The sequence below is a fragment of the Phyllostomus discolor genome, chromosome 3 (genome assembly GCF_004126475.2).
Source record: "Phyllostomus discolor isolate MPI-MPIP mPhyDis1 chromosome 3, mPhyDis1.pri.v3, whole genome shotgun sequence".
Classification (NCBI taxonomy): Eukaryota; Metazoa; Chordata; class Mammalia; order Chiroptera; family Phyllostomidae; genus Phyllostomus; species Phyllostomus discolor.
In genome coordinates this window covers 197593996-197616218 of record NC_040905.2, presented here as the reverse complement: position 1 = coordinate 197616218, position 22223 = coordinate 197593996, and the positions used below count along the sequence as shown (strand labels likewise).

At 46.6% G+C, this 22223-nt stretch overlaps 2 protein-coding genes across 2 annotated transcripts; one reads left to right on the top strand and one right to left on the bottom strand.

The window, feature by feature from the left end:
* Window positions 1-1731: 1731 nt before the first annotated feature.
* On the bottom strand, window positions 1732-14455 carry C3H9orf43 (chromosome 3 C9orf43 homolog; the record flags this gene model as incomplete). The annotated part of the gene is made up of 13 exons (XM_036020128.1): window positions 14246-14455; window positions 13993-14143; window positions 11586-11643; window positions 9834-9934; window positions 8182-8245; window positions 7237-7400; window positions 6406-6556; window positions 5945-6035; window positions 5618-5688; window positions 5327-5387; window positions 2871-2947; window positions 2132-2198; window positions 1732-1913 (listed from the first exon to the last, which is right to left on the bottom strand). Coding segments are annotated over exons 1-13 (1389 nt in total), but the record flags the coding sequence as incomplete, so codon positions are not given.
* A 1984-nt stretch (window positions 14456-16439) lies between these two features.
* On the top strand, window positions 16440-19385 carry POLE3 (DNA polymerase epsilon 3, accessory subunit). The gene is made up of 4 exons (XM_028526600.2): window positions 16440-16896; window positions 17005-17090; window positions 17443-17561; window positions 17841-19385. Exons 1-4 carry the CDS (start codon window positions 16831-16833, stop codon window positions 18011-18013), a joined length of 444 nt encoding a protein of 147 aa, XP_028382401.1. The 5' UTR covers window positions 16440-16830; the 3' UTR covers window positions 18014-19385.
* The last annotated feature ends 2838 nt before the right edge of the window (window positions 19386-22223 follow it).

Here is a 22223-nt window from a genome sequence, read left to right as displayed (position 1 = left end):
GAAAAGGGGGAAAAGTTGTAAATTTTTAAATTCCCATCGCAGTTATTCTGCAATGTAATATACATTTGAAAATTATTGTTTTCTTTACAACAAACCAAACAATGCCTCTTGGATTCCTCTCACCATGAAGATTCAGCTAAGGGTAGTTCAGTCTAGTAACGCAAATGATGCCCCATCTTTTTATTTGGCTTGGGAATGGGAAGGAATGGGCGGGCAGCAGCTTAAGTTTTACAACATGGTCTACATTTGAGACAATGCTAAGAAGGAGTCGAACATTTAATCTGCCTTTCTTGCATGAACTGTACTTAGGGTAACCAAATAACTGATGACGGACAGGTTTCTCCTTAGATAAAGATCTCAGGCCCCGCCCAGAGTCCCACCTCTGATTTAACAGTATAAGTAGCTTCATGGACTGCTCTTCAGTGGAAATAGTGAAAAAAAAAATTTTTTTAACTTTTTTAAGTCTCTAGAAATGACCCTAAGGGCATCCAGCAAATGAAGAAATATTTGTTCGAGAAACTCTACAAAAGCTCAGTGAGGACTGCAAGAATCTATGGTAGGGGCCCCCCTTTCCTGACTTCAGTGAGACAGGAACTCCACGCCAGGCTGCTGCAACCCCAAAACACAGTGCTCCCTCACCCCCAACTCCAAGTCAGAGGGCTGTCTTCTCAGACAGGACAGGATGTCATCGTTTCTCATCTTGCCGCCAGTTTACCTGGCTGCTGAGGCTAAGTTCCCGTGAGTACGGCTGATATGTGGGGATGCCCTTCTTCTCCCCAGCCCTGACTTGTGGAAGGAAGCTGGACCTCAACCGCAGAGCCGCTGAGAATGCTGGGTCTCCGACTGCCCTTGCCAGGGCTCATGGGGCACAGGGCCCAGAGCTTTTATTGGGTAGGTAAGAATTTCATTATATTATCCTCTTTACTTTTACGTAACTTTGAAATTTTTCATATTAAAAAGTTTAAGGACAAAAACATTTTAAAAAATCCAAAAATCAAGTTCCAACCATCCTGAGTCTTTATGAGCATCAGGGAAATGTTCCTGCAGATTCAGTAGTTTAGGAACTGCAGCTTGCAGCCTCTTTCCAGTTCTTATGAGTCCTGCAGCACATCCAGAGGAGTATTACACTTAACACAACACTTATTATTGAATAATTACGTGGATGCCACCCTGGAAAGAAGCCATTTCCTAAGGATGGGAGGAAGAGTTAGGAACACTGTAGGGGTTCCTTCAGGTGAAATTCATCTTCCTGCAACTGGAAACCTTTCAGAGCTTCAGAGAGGAGATAAAAGCGACCCAGAAAAGAGATGCCAAGAAATCTCTCCCCCGCCCCCATCTCCCAGAAACAGAGAATGACTCTTTTGATTAAGCAGCAGCTATGTTTAATCACACATTATTCGGGTCCTAATGGAAAAGAAACAACTGCAGTTTAAACGGGTGGGGCTCTTTCTCCCTCGCTTATTTTAGAGGCAAGTAGAGGTGAATGAAGAAAACAGAATCCAGAGCTCAGGCCTTGGTAAAGGCTGCAGGGAGAAGTCCCCTCTCCTTTTAGCCCTTACGTCCAAGGTCGCTGTCCTCAGATTTCTAAGCACCCTGCTGTGGATAAGGCTCTTCAGCCATGACTTCTGCCTCTGCCTCCGGAGACTCTTCTCTCTGCTCCCCAGGGCCTTGGATCTCCTCCTCCTCCTCCTCCTCCTCCTCCTCCTCTTCCTCCTCCTCTTCCTCCTCCTCCTCCTCCTCCTCATCATCATCAGTGGGCTGAAGAATCCTCAGGAGCTTGAGCTCAGGGCTCCAACTCAGTCTAGATGAGCTGGCTGAAAAGTCCTTTGAGGTCCTCTTTTGCTCTTCTGGCACAGCCCCTACCTCTGTACTGATGTCCTCGTCAGTGGATTCTGTACTGGATGACTCCGAATCTAAAAGAAGACCCAGCCATCACCTGTGCCTGTCGCCTTCTCGCAGCTAACTGTGACAAGTGTGGGACAGAAAAGGAAGGGCTGGGGTGTCTTCAGGACCCTCCAGAGGGATGAGGACCATGTCATCCAGGGAGGTGAACCAGCCTGGTCAACAAACAGTTAGCTCTCCCTGCCTGTCCTCAGCCCCTTTCTAAGGTCCTTCCACCCCAGCGACTTACTCTGCTCGCTGGGGGAGGAGTCCAGATAGTTCTCGGCACGGTCCCTCTGTGGTTGCTCCGTGGAATCCTGTGGGATCCATTGGAGTTAGGGTAAGGAAACTCAACATTTTATCTAAATTATGCTTTTCTCGGAGAAATGAACATCTAAGACAGGACAAAACCCCACCACCTGAGACTGAAAAGAGAAGAGGCTTGTATCACACAGTCTCTGCCCTCCAGGCCATCCGGATGAAGCCAAAGCCCACTTGCCCCCGTTCCCAGCTGCCAGCTAAGGACAGACTGCCTCCAACCGTGGCTGCCAGCAACTCCTCCCAGTCCCGTACACACGCGCTGCTCCTTCCATCAAGAGAGAGAGGGTTGATTTCCTTTCTTCTTGAACCTGGGCTAGATTTGAGGGGGGGACGTCTAACAAAATGTGGCATAAGTGACACTTCCAGTTCTAGGTCCATCCCTTAAGCAAGTGCCTGCCTGAGATTACTATGCTGTTAAAAGCCCAAACTAGCCCCACGTGGGGAACTCATGGAAGAGAACCAAGGCACCTGGGCCAACAGCCCAGCCCAACCTCCAGCTGAATGTGGCTGCATGAGTGACATCAAACCAGACCAGGCAAACTCTCCAGGCAACCCACAGAGTCATGAGAAATAACCAACCGCTGTGGTTTCGGCTTCAGGGCGGTTGGCTGGGCGGCACCGGATAACTGAAACAGGGCCCTCGCAGGGGGGCCCTCAGGCACGCTCACCTGTTGCGAGGTGGGGCCAGTTTCCTTCATCTGCTGCTGCTGCTCATCACTTTCCTGACCTGGTAGAGTTCTGTGACCTAGGGACCACAAAGTCAACTCAGCTCTCTTCTTATATGTACTTCAGTCCTATTTTGGGACTTCTAATTGATCCCCTAGTCTACCTGTGACTCCCTATCCAGGACAAGGCAGGAGTTTAGAGGCAGCTAAAAGGGAGTTAGGCTTTCTGAGTTCTATTTGTGATTCTGTTCACCTGGAACTGTGCCCACATCTACTACAGAATTAGAGACTAAGGTGCAGTGTGTGTGTGGCAAGACCCAGGATTCCTCTAAGAAACCTAAGCAGCAGCTACCTGCACAGCATAACAGCAAAGGAAGCCCTGAGTCTACCTTTTCCGTTTGTGAATGCTCCTCTGCCCTTCTTGCGCCACACCTAATGTACCCACATTGGTTTCTGAAAACGAAACCCCTCCCCTCAAAAAGCTCTGGTTCGAGAATCGTTTACCTCAGCTTTATCCCCAACTAGTCCTGAAATGTACTCATTCTTTCCATTCTTAGCCTCCCTTTCTCTAAATGAACACCTTCCAAGCTGCCACCAGAGGTATGCTAAAAGGCAAAGCCAGTCAAGGAACTCCCTTGCTCCTAACTTCTGTTGGGTCTCTGCTGGAACTGGTTCCCACATGAGCTGCACACTGAAACACCGGAGAGTTCTAAAAACACTGAGGCCTGGGTGCCAACACTAGAAATTCTGATTTAATAGATCTGGGGTGCAGCCCAGGAATTGGGGGGGGTTGTTTTTTTTTAAAGATTATTTATTTATTTATTTATTAGAGAGGAAAGGGAGGGAAAGAGACAGACAGACAGACAGACACAGACAGACATCAATGTGCGGTTGCTGGGGGTTATGGCTTGCAACCCAGGAATGTACCCTGGCTGGGAACCGAACCTGCGATGCTTTGGTTCCCAGCCTGCGCTCAATCCACTGAGCTACGCCAGCCAGGGCTAGGAATTAGGGTTTTAAAAGCTCCTCCGTTGATTTTAGTGTGTGGTCAAGGCAGAGCACCACTGACCTGGAGGACAGAGGTGAAACATCTGGGCAGGCTACACAAGCCCCTCCCCTCCTCTCTCCCATAAACATCCAACCACGTGGCCGCGGTGGACAGCTCCGTGTCCCTGAGCAGCCATGCTGCGCCAGGATGCCCAGGCACAGGTTATTCCCACTTCCAGGACTTCTCTGCCCTCTCGGGAAAACTCTCACACGTACTTAAATTCCAATGCAAAAATCGTCTCTTTCATAAGGCCTTTCTCAGCTCAATGACGACAGCCTACCGCTTTAAGCACATGATTCAAAGGGGCACCCCATTCACCCAAGTAAAACTGCTCCTATTGGAGGTATCAGAAACAGTAAAGGCGCCAGAGTGGAATTCAGGGGTGTGGATCACCCTGGATGGGGTGCTACCCTTGGACAAGTCACCTCCTGCCCTGGGCCACAGCCCTGGTTCGGTCTACCTCCCGTGGGAAGGTGAGGAGCCTTCTTAGATCTTCGAGTCAGAGGACACCGTTGGTATCAGAGAGCTCGGTGGGATGGGGAAAGAAACCAAGAGAGCGGTGGGATGGGGAAAGAAACCAAGAGAGCGGCTCTCTTCCCGGGTAACACCTCCCGCCACCCTCCCCAGTGCCCCAGGGCTGGAGAGTGAGTTCTGATGATTAAGCAGTCATTTTCACATTACAGTCAGCAGTGTCCGGTCTAAGTAGGGCAGAAGGTTCTTAGGGGGATTCTTTCTCCCTCCTCTCCTCCCATTCTGCACCCCAGCTGAGAAATGTCAGCAGGACAGGGGTAAGCATATCCTTCAGCTCAGACATGATAAGAACTCCCCCAAAAAGCGAGATACCCATCTTATCTCCAGCATGAACACTAGAGGGAAAGGGCCGCCTGTCAAGAATTTGCTACCCACCCCCTAGGTGGGGCTAGATTATCTCAGCCTCAGGCTGCAGAGATTAACTTGTGGCAGAGGAGGCAGTGGGGGGGGGGTGGGGGCAGACTCTGCTTCCTTAGAACTCTCTCGGGGCTTCAGTGAGGGGCCCAGACCTCCCCCGCCTCATCAACCAGTGGGCCCTCTGGGGTCTTCCCTTCAGTAACAGGGGCTTGTTCAGTACCCTCAAACTGCTCAGCCTTTTCTAAAGTCGGGCCTGAGGGAAAATGGCTCTGACTCATGCTCGTGGTCCTCTCTCAAATCCCGTGTGAAGCAGACATCTGGCCCCGCTTGCTCGCCTAGTAAATGTTTGATGGGAGGATGGTAGCCAAGCCAAAACATCCCAAGGAGAATTCTGAATACCTGGTAAGACAGGTTCCCACACGACAACTGTGTTCAGCTTTTCCTGCCCTCCGCTCTAGCCTGGGCCTCAGTCACTCTGAACCCACACTCTCCTTACCACAACACGGGTCACAAACCATGGCACCTAAATGTTTATGCGAAGTGCTGTGGCTCCCTGAGTCACTCTTGGATTTCTCTTCAGCCTCCTGAAACCAGCATGAGGAAGAACGGAGTTAGGACTTTTGGGAAGTGAAGAAAACTTTTCGAAAAGAGTCTAAAAGAAGGCAGTTAATATCTACGTCCAAACAGGAACATCGTGTCTATAGCCAGACAGAGCACAGGGGGGGTCCCACCTTTCACACACCCCTACCGGCTCCAGGGGCACCCACGTCTCCCGGCCCAGCAAGTCCTAGGCGACCCCTCGGGGCCACTCTACCTGTTTCTTAGTAAGCGTCTTCAACGCCCTCTGTCGCTGCCTCTCCTGGGGCCACTGCTGCTTCCTATCACCTGCGACCAGAAAAGCAGCTGGACCCTCTTCTCCCTGACAGCTGCCACCCTCCCCCTGGGCTGCTTGCTGTGCCCTGTTCCACAGTGGTGACTCTCCCGGTCAGGACCAAGCCGGGGCAGGCTTGGAGGCGGTGGTGGTGGCTGCTTCTTGAAATCGTAGTTTCCTGAGTTCCACCTGTCTGCGTGACTATGGCCACAAACATGACTGAATTTGGACCGAGATCAAGTATGAGCGTGTGGGCTAAGGGAATGGTACCTGCAGATCTGGCAGCACCAGAAAACCTATTTTCTTCCTTCAGGTTATAATATAATCTCCTTATATGTTCAGGATATCTCAGTGCTCGTCTCTGGGGAAAGAGAAAGAAAGCAAAACTCTACCACAGGACCCTTTCCCAAATGTGTTCCCCAAATGCATTTATCCCCCTCAGCAACACGCGCTGTTGAGGACCTGGCATGCGCAGCACTGAACCACGAGCCTGGACAGGGGAACGGGTAGGAGACGATGAAGTGAGGGTGAGAGAGGGAGAACACTGCTCCCCTCAGCCCCTTCCCACACTTCTGCTTTCACCTGCATACAGCCCAGGCCTTCTGTGGGGCTTCAGTCCAGAGTGGACGGATAGAAGAAAAAGAAGGAATAGAAAGTCAACTGTTCGTGCCTTGAAGATAGATGAACTTGGGTTTGCACAGACATCTTGCTCGAGGCTCCCTAACTCTTACTTGCAGGGTGAGGCGGTGTACGGATAAAAACATCTTCGCAGAAATGGCACTGTCAGGCCGGCTGTTTTCCAGGGGAGGTTTCTTTTTCATCATGGCCAGCTGCGTCTTCATCTCCAGACAAGGGGAGGTTCTCTCTTCATCTGACAAAAGACTGAAGGGGACAGAGACAGCCAGACACTCAGCGAAAGCTCCTCCTGGAGAGTGTGGCTGAGAGAAAACATGAAAAGGGGTGCAAATTTGAAGACCTGTCCACTCTGGGCCCAAGAGGCCCGTACCAACAGGCGCTCAGTCACTAAGAGCCTGCAGGTGGACTTATAGCTGGGTGGATTGTTTGCTATCTGTAAGGTTCATGTGCGTTATACCAGTGAATCCTTACAACACCCTGAGGACAGGTATTACTGTCCCCATTTTGCAGACAAGGAAAAGGAAGCTTAAAGAAGCTAAATGTATTACCTAAATTCACGAAGCCAGTAAGTTTTGATACAAAATACAAAGGTTGTGTCACTCCAAAGCACAAATCCGTTCTGCCTCCCACTTATCTGTAACTCATGGATAAAAAGAGGAACGTGACTGCGTGTACCTCCTAGTGGAGATTTAAATGACGAATATGTGTAACGAGCTTCTTTAGCGCGGGGCCGGGCAGATGGAAAGTACTTGATAAATGGCGGCGATTATCAGCACCACTGCGTTTTGTTAAGTCTAAGAACTCAGCGAACAAGTAGGGTGATGGTTTTCTGCCCCCCGACTCAAGAAGAGCACACTGCTTTGACCCTTCTCAGCCACAAGAAAAGCAGGGGCCCTGGCTCTCCCACAGGCTTACGTGATGCTTACTCATTTAGTAGATACCAAGGTAATATGTCAGACTGGTTCCAGAAAGGTGGGAATTCTGAATTTAATTGCTCAAAAAAGTGTACTGGGGACGGGGGAGGCACAATTATCCTTTGAGCTTGCAATTGTGCTTCTAAGTTCTGCTTTCCAGAGAGAACCAGAGACGGCTTGTGTTTCTGGAAGAGAAACAGCGGGAAGAGCTCGCTGACGCACTCTCTTCAGCACCACTTCCCACCCGCTTTCCAGCCTCCCAACCCAGCCCTGGCACCTGCAACCCCTGGCTTCCAGACCTAGTCCAGCAGCAGCCCTCCCCACTCTGCACTGTGAGGGCCACCACACTCCGCCCTCTCTGGCTCCCCAACCCTACTGCTGAATTCAGATCACAACAGGGGTTAGTTGTTTTGTTTATTTTCCCCCCAAAAGGTTATTCACTTATTCACTGAACTGAACAGACACTTATTGGAAAACCACGTGTCAGGCACAGGGCTAGGGCTGGGATTCAGCAATGAACAAAAAATGGACCAAGACACTATTCTCACGGACGTGGCAGCCTTCCGGCTCTACGACTTTTCAAGGCTACATTTGACCAACAAATGGTAGTATTAGACGTAAAAGCCCAGGCCCATTACAACTCTCAGTCCACTGAAATTCTATTTCCACCACACTGGGAATTAGTTTTTAACTGACTCAAAATTTCCCCGGAACACCCAACAGTTCCTCCTAACATCTCTTCAAGGCGATGCTCTTCGCCTTCCTACAGGAAGGAGGTAGGGAAAAAGAGTCTCTGAACACAAATGGTTTGGTAATCATTTCTTAAGAGGGGTTTTCTTTTGCAAATTTTGTTCATTTAAAGAGAGACCAGGGGAAGGGGGAACATAGCTCAAAGGAAAACAAAAACAAACTCTATAGAGTAACATCATAAAGCTTTGGCCAAAGCATCAAACTCACCACTGTAGATGTCTTTCTTTTCTTCCTCCTGTCCTGGCTGGGAACAATATGCTTCTCAGCTGGACTTGAAATAAGAACAACCACAAGTTATTTCCAGGCATCTTAAACAAAAATACCAAGAATATTTGTGAATGATGACTATGAAGATTTCTATCCGCTATTCAATACTCAAGCATGGCTGGCTGGGAGTCCAGTTGTACCTGCTGCCCAGAAGCTGCTAAAATAAGACCCCCACCCTCACATCTAAATTAGGTTCCCCACGATTCTCTCATACAACCCAGTTATTTCCTTTAATATCATTAATCCAGATTAGCAATTATGTACGCAGGTCTGGTGATGTCTGTAATGCCCGAATCCCCACCACCAAAGACTGCAGAAGGACAGGGACCACGTCTATTTGGTTCTCCACTGAATTTCAGTATTTTGCATGAGAAGATGCTCAACTATTTTCCCTCTGTTGTCTTCCTTCTCCTTTTTGCCTGGAACATGGCTATGACGGCTAGAGCCCTAGCAGTCGCTTAGACCTTAAAATCCCCTGTGAAGCACCCTAGAAGACAGAAGCCGTGGATAAGGATGATGACTCAGAAAGCTAGAAGGAACTCTGGTTTCTGATTACCACATGGACCTGACTTACTAGCCCTGGCCCACCTACATCCAGGTTTCTTTTATATGAAAGGAAGTGAAACCTTAGGATTTTAAAAATTTGTTTATTTACACTATACTCACACATATACACACACACTATACACACATACATGTACATATACACACATAAAGAATGCATATATAAAGAAGCACTAACAGGTTCTCTTTTTAAAAAGAAAATAAAATTTAAAAAATTCTTAAGTCTCATCATCTAAACAGTCACTCAACAAGAAATTGAAAGTCTCAGCAGTCAAAAAAGAAAAACCACTTTTGCCCTGACCGGTGGTGTGACTTGGTTGGATGGGCATCATCCCAAAAGCAAAAGGTCCCTGGTTGGATTCTCAGTCAGAGCACATGTCTGGGTTGTGGGTTTGGTCCCCAGTCAGGGCAAATGCAAGAGGCAACAGTTTCTCTCTCACATCAATGTTTCTCTCCCTCTCTTTTCTCCCTCCCTTCTCCTCTCTCTATAAATAAATAAGTAAAATCTTTTTGTGAAAAAAGAAAGAAAAACTACTTTATTCCAAAAATTGTTTGGGCCTTTGCCAAGTGATCTTGGTAACATTCAGCTTGTATCCAAGCTCCGTGTGCTGTTTGCTTCGTGCCACTGTGCTACTGGGCCTTGGGGTTGAGGCCAAAGACTCATGTGCTTCACCAAAAACTTTCTCACTAGTTGCCGATGGCTAATAAGAAAAACTAATAGTCAGAAAGCATTTGTTTCTTAATCAGACCTCACAAATACATTGGGCCCTATCTTGTACACTATTTACTGCCACACAGAATTTCACACAGAGAAGTCCCAGGACATGAATCTCAAAGTGCATTAAAATAGAATTCCAGTGTAGCAAGTGGCAGATGCAAGAGACTGTGACCTCCTCTGGTTGTGTCCTTCCTACTACTTGCAGTGAGGTGGCTGCAGAGGAGACCATAAAAGGAGGCCTGCAGAGGACAGCAGGGCTTTGTAAAAGGTAAGAGTTGAAAGACCTCTTAGTTCTGGACGTGACACTCACCCAACACGGTCCTCTGGTTCTTTGGGGATCCAGACTACAACCATATTTCTAACATCTTGAGGGCAAGGAAGTGGTGTCTCATTCAAATTTAGCACTGGAAGCTAGGAGAAAAATATAAAGCCTATGTATCGTTTGAAGGTACCAGTTCCTGATGGCACTCAGTACCAAACCAAGGACTCAATTATGATGGGAAGCAGAAGGGTACGGTGGCTCACAAGATAACAAAAAGACATTTTCCTATCCCCCAAACACCTTCATAACATTCCCCTAAGAAACCAGGTATCAGTACAGGTACTGTACGAGTAAGCATTTATTAAGTGAACAGCCTCCCCGCTTCCTGTGACATTATGGTGGCATTCAGCAACTCCCAACCCCACCCCACACAAGGGTACCTTGGAGCCCACCTAAGGGAACACTAATTCCAGCCACTCCACTCCAAAAACTCAGATTCTCTGGAGATATTACAATACAATTTAGGAGTAGGGGGGCATTGACAGAGACAAAAGCAAGTTTTCTACTTTTTTTAGCCTATCTATAATTATAGCGTCTACATAAAAGTGAAAGTCTTAACTCTCTTCATATTTAGCTTTTTAAAATACTAACACACCAATTGCCCCAGGAAACCTTATAAATTATCTAATCTATGCCCCTAGTGGGAAAGGGGTGGCTAAGAACAAGGTCGTCCCCGTGAAAAGGAACTGACAGGCTCGGGGGAACAGGCGGGACTTCTTTGCACCGTAAACCTGTTCCTGCATTTAGAATCATGTGCATGTATTATCTACTCAAATAATTAATTTAAAGCTCATTTAACCTAACCCTCTTGTTCCGAAGTGGTCAAAGAGGTGAGTGCTTTGCTCATTCATCCATTCAAACCTATCTACCCTCTCTTAGTTCCCCACACTCCCCACAACGTGACACTGAAAAGTGACGTATCTCATGAAAAAATAAAAAGCATCAACAGGACTGCAAAGAATAGCAAATCTCTCTTATCGTAGATGGATATATCAATGGACAGGTTTTCCTTCCTAAACTCTAATTTAGTTCTGCTCCTAACTAGCTATGTGCTTTAGCAAATCACTTCCCATCTGGGCCTGTTTCTTTAACTGTAAAATATATGAGATAGACCATAGTGATGTTCTTCAAACTGTAATTGCAACTTATTAATAGGTCATCGAATCAAATTGAGTGGATTGTGGCATACATTGTTTAAAAATGAAATAGAACAAAATAAAACAGAAAAGAAAACCTCAGAGTACATCCCCCTTAGTTAGGGTGAGGATTGTTCCATGACATTTTTGTTGCGCAACGTAATTCTAACTGTAGGTTACAGCTAAAAATGTTGGAAAGTCATCAGAGTAGATGACCTTAGGGCCCAATTTAGGTCTGCCGTTCCAGCATTCTAATTTCCCTGTATTGTGAGATGACAGTGTTTACTTAGTAGCAGAACACGTTCTAAGCAGGGTAGAGACAAAATGCTCACATATGCCAAACTGCCACAGATCCACCCCACTTGTATCTGGGATTTCTGGAAACAGTACAGCATGTAAAGCCATCAGCACAGAGCCTGGCATATAGTAAGGGCCCAATGTTCGGTAGTCATCATCATTATCATCATGACCATCATCATCATCATGACCATCATCGTTCAGATTGCAGCCATTCCAAAAAGCAATGCTAAACAAAGTCAAGTGTTTTATTTCCATTAGTAAAGAGAAGATGCAGAGGAAATACCTTTTTCAATCTGTTACTTACTTTGAAAGATCTATCAGTACAGTTGATCAAATCTTTGCCGGGTAACTTCTTCCGAGGCCTAAAAAATGAGTTTCTGAACATGAGACTGAGATACAAAGGACTTTTCAGGATGACAAAATGAGTGCTATGAGGAAAAGCCTTCTGCTTATAGAAAGCCTTGGACTGAATACTTACCGAATGAATGTAGGGTCTTGCCATCTCACTGAGTTTTGTTCATTTTTTGCGGAACAGCTCCCAAACAGACACTGCACATTGCAAACACTGCACGACTATGTGGTGGATCAAACTGAATGCACAGCCTATGCCTCATTCTCTCCCCAGCTACAGATGGTTACATGACCATCAATAAAGGTTCATTAAGCACCTTTGATGGAGATGTCCAAAAACATATTAAATAAACAAGATGTGGCATACACACACAAAGGAATATTTTTAAAAGGAATAAAATTCTGATACATGCTACAACACAGAACGTTGAAAACATCACGCTAGATGAAATAAACCAGACACAAAAGGATAAATACTGTAGGATTCCACTTATATGGGGTACCTACAACTGGTGAATTCATAGATAGGAAATATAATAGAGATTATCAGGAGCTGGAGGGAGGAGGGAATGAGGAGCTATTGTTTAATGAGTACAGAGTTCCTGTTTGAGATGATGAAAAAGTTCCAGCAATGGATAATGGTGATGGTTGTACAACATTGTGAATGTACTTAATGCTACTGAACTGTGCACTTAAAAACGGTAAAGTGGTAAATTTCATGTTGTGTATACTTACCACAATAAAAAAAAAAGAATACTACCCTCTTATATTTTCTAACCACTTGCTATTTTATTTTCTTTTAATGTTAAATGTATAAATGAATAAATATTGAAAGGAGATATAAGATAAAGGCCTGCTCCTTAGCCTGACTTACAAAGTCCTACATGAAGCAGGCCCCTGCTTTTTACTTCAGCTTCCCGTCTTACCTCTGACCACTATCCTCCCTATTCCTGCTGTATGTTCTAAACACAGCAAACTTTTTTCCTGATACCTAAAGAATTTCTTTTTGCCTTCTGGGTTTTGCATGTGCTATTTCTGGAGTCTAGAACTCTCTTCCTGTGCTCCTCCCACCAACAACCCCCACTTCACTCAGCTGCTCTAATTTCAGGTCTAGGCAAGATACCACCTACACCGAAGGCAGCGGCCTGGGTTAGGGATCCTTCCCATGAGCGTCCACACACCTAGGGGGCGCTCTTCTTGCTACACTCATCACAATGAATGAGTCTTTGCCTCCCCAGCTAGACTGAAAGCCCCCTGAGGGTAAAGACTCTATCTTGTTCACCACTGTATCCCCAGTGCCCAGGAAAGCAGCCCCCACTGAGATATACCTGTGAATTCAAGGAGTGACTGAACAAATGATCTTGGTCTTGGCCTTCACAGACCCCGCCTGGGAAAAGCCACTGTTTTTCAGGGTTTGAGTCCTAGAGAACCTAAAAGGAGTCCTATCCTTTCCTACACTATCTTTAGCCTAAGAAAAATCACCAAGGGCTGCTTAAAATGGAATAGGAGACAAGAAATCACTACAACAGCCACTACTAGTGCTTTGATTCCAGGCAACAGGGTCTTCAAATGTTAAAGGTCAGATTTCCACAGATACCTTTACTTTAACTTCACATATCAGCAAGCACTAACCAAGTACCTAAACTTCGTAGGATGCTCAAAAGGAAAAGCCATTGCTTCTTCCTTCAGGAGCCTATAGTTTCATACTTAAAAATAAAAGATAAGAAAGACAACATGATAGTTTCTGATGACCCACAGAAGTTAATGAGATCGTCTCTGATATGGGCTGAATTGCATCCCCCAAAATTCATTTGTTGATGCCCTAACCCCCAGTACTTCATATTTTCATTGTATTTGGAGACAGACTCTTTAGAGAGGTAACTAAGGTACAATGAGGTCACATCGGTGAGCCCTCATCCAATAGGACTGGTGTGCTCATAAAAAGAGGAGATAGGACACAGACACGCACAGAGGGAAGACCATGTTAAGACACAGGGAGAAGGCAGCCACCTACAAGCCAAGGAGCAAGGGCTCAGAAGAAAGCAGTTCTGCCAACACCTTAATCTTGAACTTCTAGCCTCCAGAATGTTTGAGAAGATAAATTTCTGTTGTTTAAGCCACTCAGTCTGTGGCACACTGTATGTATGGCACCCTAGCAAACTAATACAATCCCCATTTTAACCAACTCCTAGAACACAAATAAGAATGCTTTCTTTTAGTTTCCCTCTGCCTATTTACCACTTCCTTCACTGAACTAGTATTTTAACTCAGCTTTCTCAAAGCCTTCTACAAGGGTAAAGAAAGTCAACCCAGAATTTTGCAATAGCAGGCACTTAAAGGAAGATGCCATGGTAATTTACCTGCCTTGAAATCTGGAGTCAAACTTTGAACCCCGAGACAGTAAAGAGTGAGGCTTGGTGAAGGTAAATCCTGGTGAACGACGATGAGGACGTCTCTTGGCCGGCAAGCAGGAATCAGAGATGTTTACAACAGTGACCACTGGGAGTTTGTCTGAGAAAACAGACCAGAAGAAAACATGTAACATAACAAAAGGGAGACAAACAGAAATAGTTCAAAGATCTTGTAAGGAAAGAGACAGGCTGGCAAATTCACCATCAACATCCAGAGGAATTTCGCAGGGTGAGCCCAAGATTCGAGGGTGGCCCCTCTCAATCCGGCGGATGGTTGCCCAGCATTGTGGATGCTGACAAACAGCCATATCACAGGTGGTTTCATCCCACTGGCTCTCATCTGGCAAGTCCATAGGTATAAATGGTTTAGGACAAAAGCCGACCTTGCAGCTTTCTAGCCCTTTGGAGAAACAACCACATAATTAGGGAGTATTACACACTAGCCAGATCTTAATTTGGACTCAAAGCATAAAATATTCCCATTGAACGCTTATAGGTAAATCGTAGTCACAAAATAATTAAGAACTGGGTAACAAGCAAATAAGAAAACATCACAGTGTGAAGTGAAGTGGCAAGAGTTTGGGAACAGACCGACTTCAGAAGGTCTCCTAATTTGCCAGTAAGATTGGTTAATCTAAACTTCAGTTTCCTCATCTGCAAAATGAGGATAAGTCTATTTCACAGGGTCATTACAAAAATTAGTTAACGGACATTAAAAGGTCTGGCATATAGTTCAGAATAAATATCAGCATCCTTTCCTTTTCCCCTTTATTAATCACTGGGGAGAACATAGCACCATCTCCAAAAAGTCTTGTCAAAAAACAATGAATGTAGTTACAGAAGTACTTTAGATGGCTCAAAATTTTGGAAGACATGTTGCCTTTTTCAATATGCTCCAAGTCTCATACAGGCACTGAGATATGCACTGGAAATGAATGGATTTGCTCAAACAGCTAATCTAGCAAACTTGAGGCCATCGGCTTTTCATTTACTGTCTGGTCCTAGGCAAGTGACTTCACCTCTCTTAGCCTGTTTCCCCACTTGAAGTAGAGGAAAGGAAATCCCTAAACAGGATTGGAGCAGCATTAAATGAGAAAAATGTACTTTTGTGTGTGGTAATGTAATAGGTATTCAATAAATGTTATCATCTTTCTCTCTCTAGAAATGTTTTATGCAAACGCTACCACCTGACTCATAATAACTTTGTAAGGACAGTGTCCATTTCTACTTTCTTTCATTTGACATGTTTATTGACTACCAAATACGTGAGGGAACCTGTTATAAGCATGGAGAACAGTAACAAAACAAGTGCCTGTTCTAAAGGACTTTTAATCAGACCAAAGATAGCAAAATATTGGCCTAGGGTTGCACCTGTCCTATGACTTTTGTTTAGGATGTACTTTGAGCTATTATTTTTAATGGACATAGTCCATAATGTCCAGATTCCTGGCTCCTTTCAGAGATCAAAATATCTAACACGTGTGCCCAGTTCCAACGGGACAGCAGCTGACTGACGCTGAGCATCTGCTGACGTCTTTAAACCAAGCCCGTATCATCCAAGTGGAGTTTTCCCACCAGATCCTACAGTTTCTAACTGAAGCCGTTTCGGTTGCCATTTATCCTCAGATCGCTGCTGCTTTCTCTCATAGTAGGGAAGTATTTCTCTTACCTATTATCAAAAGCAGGAAAACAAAAAGGTGATGAGACACGTTTCATGGAAAAAAAAAGCAGTCCTCGATGGGAGTGAAGACAATGTCTACCTACATAATATGAAAATGATACAACTTAAAAAGCCATTGTAAAGTTATCTATGGTAATGCCTTTGACCGGGAAGGATGTTCGATGCACAATTCTAAAAACTAAAAAAAAAAAAAAAAATTCTAAGAGGGTTTGTTTTTGAATGAGAAAGTGGTGTATTATTCTCACAACCTGCCTGTCGCCCTTTCATTACCTCAGGAGACCGAGTTGAGCCCTGACGTCTAGTCATGCCCATCTCTATGTTGCCAGCACTGGTGCTCTGCTGGCAAATTAATTTGTGTTGTAAAATTCTAGGTAACAGTATTCCTTAATACTATTATTACCAAGTTTGGAGGGGTGTAATTATTTAAGAATAAACATCAGCTCCGGTAAGAGTTGAAAAAAGATTCCCTGCTACGTTCTGGTAAAAGGGAATGAGAATCCCGCCTCGCGGGGGCGCGGTTCTGTGGAATCCACGCTTGGCCACGCTGCTGGGAGCTGCAGCCCAGTGGTTAAACGACGTTCCTCCAGGGGCGGTGATGAGGCCTATGGGCCCCGCCCACCAGGCCCCGCCTCTCGCCCAAAGGAGCCCCGCCCCACCATCTTAGTCCCCCTCTTCTTCCCCACCCCCACCAGGCAACGCGCCGGGATGCGCCGTCGCCCGGCAGCAGCGCACAGCCCTATGGGGAGGAAACGGAAGCCCCAGTGAGCCCAACTTATTCTGGGGGGGGATGATCGCCAGACGTGGTGGTGGCGTGAGGAAGACAAATGAGCTTGGGAAGGGACATGGGGTGTCGGTGGGGCCGGACAGAACTCCAGGCGTACCGAAACCACAGCGGCGAGGAACGTTCGGCTGCCCCGGCAACTTGAGGCGGAGGCGGGGCCAGTGGATTAGGGAGGCTACACCGCGCGGGGCAGTATGGGATACAGTGGGTAACGTGGGTTGTGACGGAAGCCTCGTTGGGTCAGACCGTGGCGACGCGGGAAGTCCAGACGCTGTGGCAGTCTGAACAGGAGGCCTGAGGCGGCGGTGCAGCCCTGGTGGCGGCAATGGCGGAGAGGCCCGAGGACCTAAACCTGCCCAACGCTGTCATCACTAGGATCATCAAGGAGGCGGTGAGCAGCTAGGCTGACAGATGGACCAGGGCGGACGAGCGGGCAGGGGCGGGAAGCGGGACGCGGGACCTGGGACGGCAGCTTTGCTAACCTCCGCTCTTCTCACAGCTCCCGGACGGTGTCAACATCTCCAAGGAGGCCCGGAGCGCCATCTCCCGTGCCGCCAGCGTCTTCGTGCTGTATGCCACATCCTGGTGAGGCGGCGGGCACGGCTAGCCAGAGCTTAACTGGGTCTGTGGCGTGAGGGAGGCGCAGAGAGACCCCTGGGTCGGAGCCCACAAACTCCAGTAACTTCGTCCTACCTCCTGGAGGGAGGTTCAGAGTCCTCCCCCGGTTTTTGCAAGTTCTGAAGGAAATGGAACAAAATAACTTTGCTTGAACCCTTTTGTACGGGGGTGGGGGGCGGGAGTTACCAGGTCACAGCACTCCGTGCATCTAAGACATGGGCTTAACCATTGCACCTCTGGGTGCTCCTTTTTCCACCCACGCCATAGGCGGCAGGAGAGGATCTGACAGCCCTTAATCTTTCTTCTTTTTTTGTTTCAGTGCCAACAACTTTGCAATGAAAGGGAAACGCAAGACGCTGAATGCCAGCGATGTGCTCTCAGCCATGGAGGAAATGGAGTTCCAGCGGTTTGTTACGCCGTTAAAAGAAGCTCTGGAAGGTAAGGAGCTTTTTATTTTCTCAGCCAAGGAGGTTCATCCTGTGTGACCTGCTCACCTGGTCCTAAAGTTCCCAAGTCTTTCTCAGCGTGGGTCCCTTTAAGCACAAAGAGCAAGTATTGGATGTGACTCAGAAACACTGCAGTTAGCGCCGTCTGAGGTGTGTTTTGTAATACCGGGCAGGTTATTTTTCCTCCTGGGCCACAGGTATACTGTGAAGTTAGCTGCTGCTCCAGGCTTGGTTCAGCTCTGCCTCTTAACCACCTCCTTCCTCCTTACAGCCTATAGGAGGGAGCAGAAAGGCAAGAAGGAAGCTTCTGAGCAAAAGAAGAAGGACAAAGACAGAAAAACAGACTCAGAAGAGCAAGACAAGAGTAGGGATGAGGACAATGATGAAGACGAGGAACGGTTGGAAGAAGAAGAACAGAACGAGGAGGAGGAAGTGGACAACTGAGGAGGGTGAGGAGACTGTGGCTTCTGGAAGGCACCACTGGGAAACGTGGTGACGTGTGCGCGAAGCTGTTTCCTACTGGGCAGAGCAGCCTTAGGCAGAAGAGCCTGAGAAGATGGAAATGCAAACTAGCTAGAAATATCAAAACCAGCGCTTCCCAAACTCAGAGCCTCTGAGTAGCAGAATCCTGCTTTGCTTAATCAGTCTGAAGGTTATGGCTTTTTGGCAAGAGGGATTCCGAACTGATAATCAACTTGACCTTGTTTACTTACCTATGTGATTAGGCAGTTTTTGATTCCCAGTGCCCTTCCACCTCCACCAAAAATAATAATTTCCATGCCACCTGCTGTGTTCCGAATCACAGGAGGCAGTCAAGGCTCAGGAAAAACTGGGGCTTAGATCATGGACAGCCTGTTTGTACAGTGTTTGGCAATGCTAGCTTATTACACGTGGTGGAAATGGCATAGTTTCAAGAAACGACGAAAGGCTGTGGGAGAACAATGAAATCTGTAGTTTCTTCACTCGACAGTGACATTATTTCATTTTGGTTTGTACTGACCCGCTTGGCTTAGGACCCTTCTAGATTGCCTGTAGGCATTTGACCTGTTGCGGGGGGCTGCACTCTGGGCACATAAGCTTTTAAATCCTCGATATAGACGGGCATCAGTCAAGCAAGTGTGCCAATGTCTTCCACTTACAAAAGAGATGGTATGGTCTTGGATGCACCTCACTCCCTGCCACTGTGCAGCTTTAGAGTCTGTTGTCACCTCCTGGAAGGTATAAAATACCAGGCTTTCTCTTCCTGTAGTTCATTTCCCAGACCTGTGACTGTGGCTTTTCATTCTTCCAATTCATGACAAGCTCCTAACTTTATTTCTTCTAGACACAACTTTCTCCTTCTGTGCTTCCCACTTCCTGCCTCTCCTCCACTCCCCATCCCCACCCTCTCCTCCTCTTCTCACTCTGCCGGTGCAGGAACTTTGATAACCTACTTAACATCCCAAAGTGCAGGTTCCTCTGCTTTCTTAGTTCTAATCTCATGTCTTTTAAAAATGATTTTGTAAACTTCTGTGAACCTTAAGGGAAATCGGATGGTGCTCAGGAATTTAATCCCCCCACCCGACCCCATCACAACCATCCCCTCTAACTGCTTCTAAAGTACCTCTGTTGACCTTTCTTAGGGTTTCTTTTCCCTTTCTTTCATTTAGTGCTCCAAGCACTTGTTTGTCTCTAAGGCAGTTGACAGGTAGTGAAGTGTAGTTTGACACTGTTAATTGTTAAATTAATACAGTGAAAAATTTGTTGATAATGAGTGAAGAATGTTGAGAAAATTATAGTGCTTTGTACAAATAAAGAACATTGTTGTTACAAATGATGACTCCTGTTTCACCCTGCTTGCTTGTGGTATGCTTTTGGGGCACATCTGATCATGCCCTACATAGTTTTGGGGCTATGGGCCCGGCCCCATCTTGCTAGAAACGGGATCCTGCAACACCTTGGGTAACCAGCAGGTGCTGCTGGTTCACAGGCAAGGGAGCTGCACTTCAGCCACCACAAGAGCTTTCCATGGTTCTGCTGGACACCCCATCTTCCAGATGCTTAACAACTGCAAACATTGTTGAGTTCCTGCTTTGTGTCTGGCGCTGTGTTCCCTAATCTGCATAGCTTTCTCAAATCATGACTTTAAGCCCTGGCTGGTGTAGCTCAGTGGATTGAGCGCGGGCTGGGAACCAAAGTGTCCCAGGTTCGATTCCCAGCCAGGGTACATTCCTGGGTTGCAGGCCATAACCCCCAGCAACCACACATTGATGTGTGTGTGTGTGTGTGTGTGTCTGTCTCTCTCTCTCTCTCTCTCCCTCCCCTCCCTAAAAAATAAATAAATAAAATCTTTAAAAATAAATAAATAAAAAAAAAAAATCATGACTTTATAAGTAACATTTCACAAAGATACAACTCCAACAGTCATTTAGACTAGTGGGTTTTTTTCCCTTCTCCCGAGCAGAAATACAGCTTCTGGACCCTGAGTGGTGTGGCTCAGTGGGTTCCTATAAAGTGAAAGGTCTCCAGTTCCGTTCCTGGTCAGGGCACATGCCTGGATTGCAGGGCTGGTCCCCAGTTGGGGCACATGTGAGGCAACCAATCGATGTTTTTCTTCCTCCTTTCCCCTCCCTCTAAAAATAGACAAATAATATTTTCTTTGAAAAATATTGTTTCTGAATTCCCATAAGCATCACTTGGCTAAGCCCTCAAGCCCCATCTGGACTCCTGTGGCTTCCTTTGAGCCCAGTTTCCTGCCTCATCTCCGCTTCCCCTAGCTTTCCCTTTGTACTGCTTGCCAAGTGGATCTTCCTGAAACATTGCTGTTTCAGACCCTTGCTGTTTCCTATCAAATCAAATCCATACATAAAGTCAAATTCACTGTTAGTCAAATCCTGCTTAAAGAGGGCTCACCATAGCATCTATTCTAATCTGCTACTATTCCAACATAAGGCTCTCATCAAGAAGGAACCCTTAAAAGAACTCCCACATGGCTTTAGTACTTACCCGGCCTTACCTAAGAAAAGTCATGTTTCCCAACAATGAGGACTATGACTCAAGAGTACAGAATTTAAGAACTGGGCAGCGTATTTGAGGTCATCCATCAGTTTTTCTCACCTCTCTCATTCCTGTAGTGGTATCTGGGTTTTGGAGATTCCTTACTAGGCTAAGGTCATGTTTCTCATCTTTTTTTAACCACAGCCCTTCATACCTAGAGATTCTGATCTGGATTTGGAGGATGAAACGGTTACATTCTCACTCATGCAAAATTGCTTTTGCAACCTAACCTATTTTTACTGATGGGACACTGAGGCTCGTCAGAGAGAAGTGGCTTGCTCGAGATCTTACCATTAACTTATGAAAGTGAGATCCTGCCTTTGTGGTCTGGACTTCCGGCAAGATGGAGGAATAGGTGGTCGCACCGTACCTCCTCGTACAACCAAGATTAGAAAACCAATAATTTACAACAAAAATTTACTATCAGAATAACACCCAGATCCGGCAGAGGATTTATCTGAATGGAAGTCGGGCAGCCAAGAAGTTGAAGTAGACGCGTTCATCCGGACTGGTAGGAGAAGACCAGTCGGGCGGGCGCGGGGCTGGCTCGGGTCGGCGGCGCGCGGAGGTCGGGGGAAGGTTTGGCGCAAAATCGGCGCAAAAGCCATCGGGGGCGCAAGAAGGCAGCGGTGATCCCTGAGTACGCAAGCTGCGCTGGCAGACCCAGAGGGGCAGCGATTGTGGACCAGGGCAGAACTTGCGGCCCGGAAGCCCAGACAAGGGTCTGAGTCCAGGGGAACGGAACTACCGCCATTGTTTTCTCCCGCCCCGCTCCCGCTCCCGCCCCGCCCCCACACATAACGTCACAATCTAGCGACCGGGGTACCCTGCCCTGGTGAGCACCTAAGGCTCCGCGCCCCACCGTAACAAGAGCAACCAGACCGGAAAGAAAAAAAAAAAAAAGGAGAGACAGGGGGAAAAAAAACCATGTTTTCAACAGAGCAAATCAGTCCCCCAGGACTCATCCTTTTGAGCGACCAAGAATTAGCCAATCTATCAGATGCGCAGTTCAAAACACTGGTGATCAGAAAGCTCACGGAACTGGTGGATTTTGGACGAAATTTAGATGAAAGAATGCAGATTACCATAAAACAGATGCAGGAAGACACGCGGAGGAGAGCCAATAGTGAAAGGAAGGAATATGAGTCTCAAAACAATACAGTGGACCAGAAGGAAGATAGAATCAACCAAGCAGGAAAGCATGACGAAATAAGAATTCAAAAAATTGAGGAAAAGATTAAGAGCATCCAAGACACCTTTAAACGTTCCAATATCCGAATTATAGGGGTACCAGAATCGGAAGGGGAAAAGCAACAGATTGAGCACGTATTTGAACAAATAATAAAGGAGAACTTCCCCAATCTGGCAAAGGGAACAGTCTTCCAAGAAATCCAAGAAGCTCAGAGAGCCCCAAAGAAGTTGGACCCAAGAAGAAACACACCAAGGCACATCATAATTACATTAGCCAAGGTAAAAACGAAGGAGAGAATCCTAAAAGCAGCAAGAGGTAAGGGGACAGTAACCTACAAAGGAGTTCCCATCAGACTGTCAGCTGATTTCTCCAAAGAGACCTTACAGGCAAGAAGGGGCTGGAAAGAAATATTCCAAGTCATGAAAG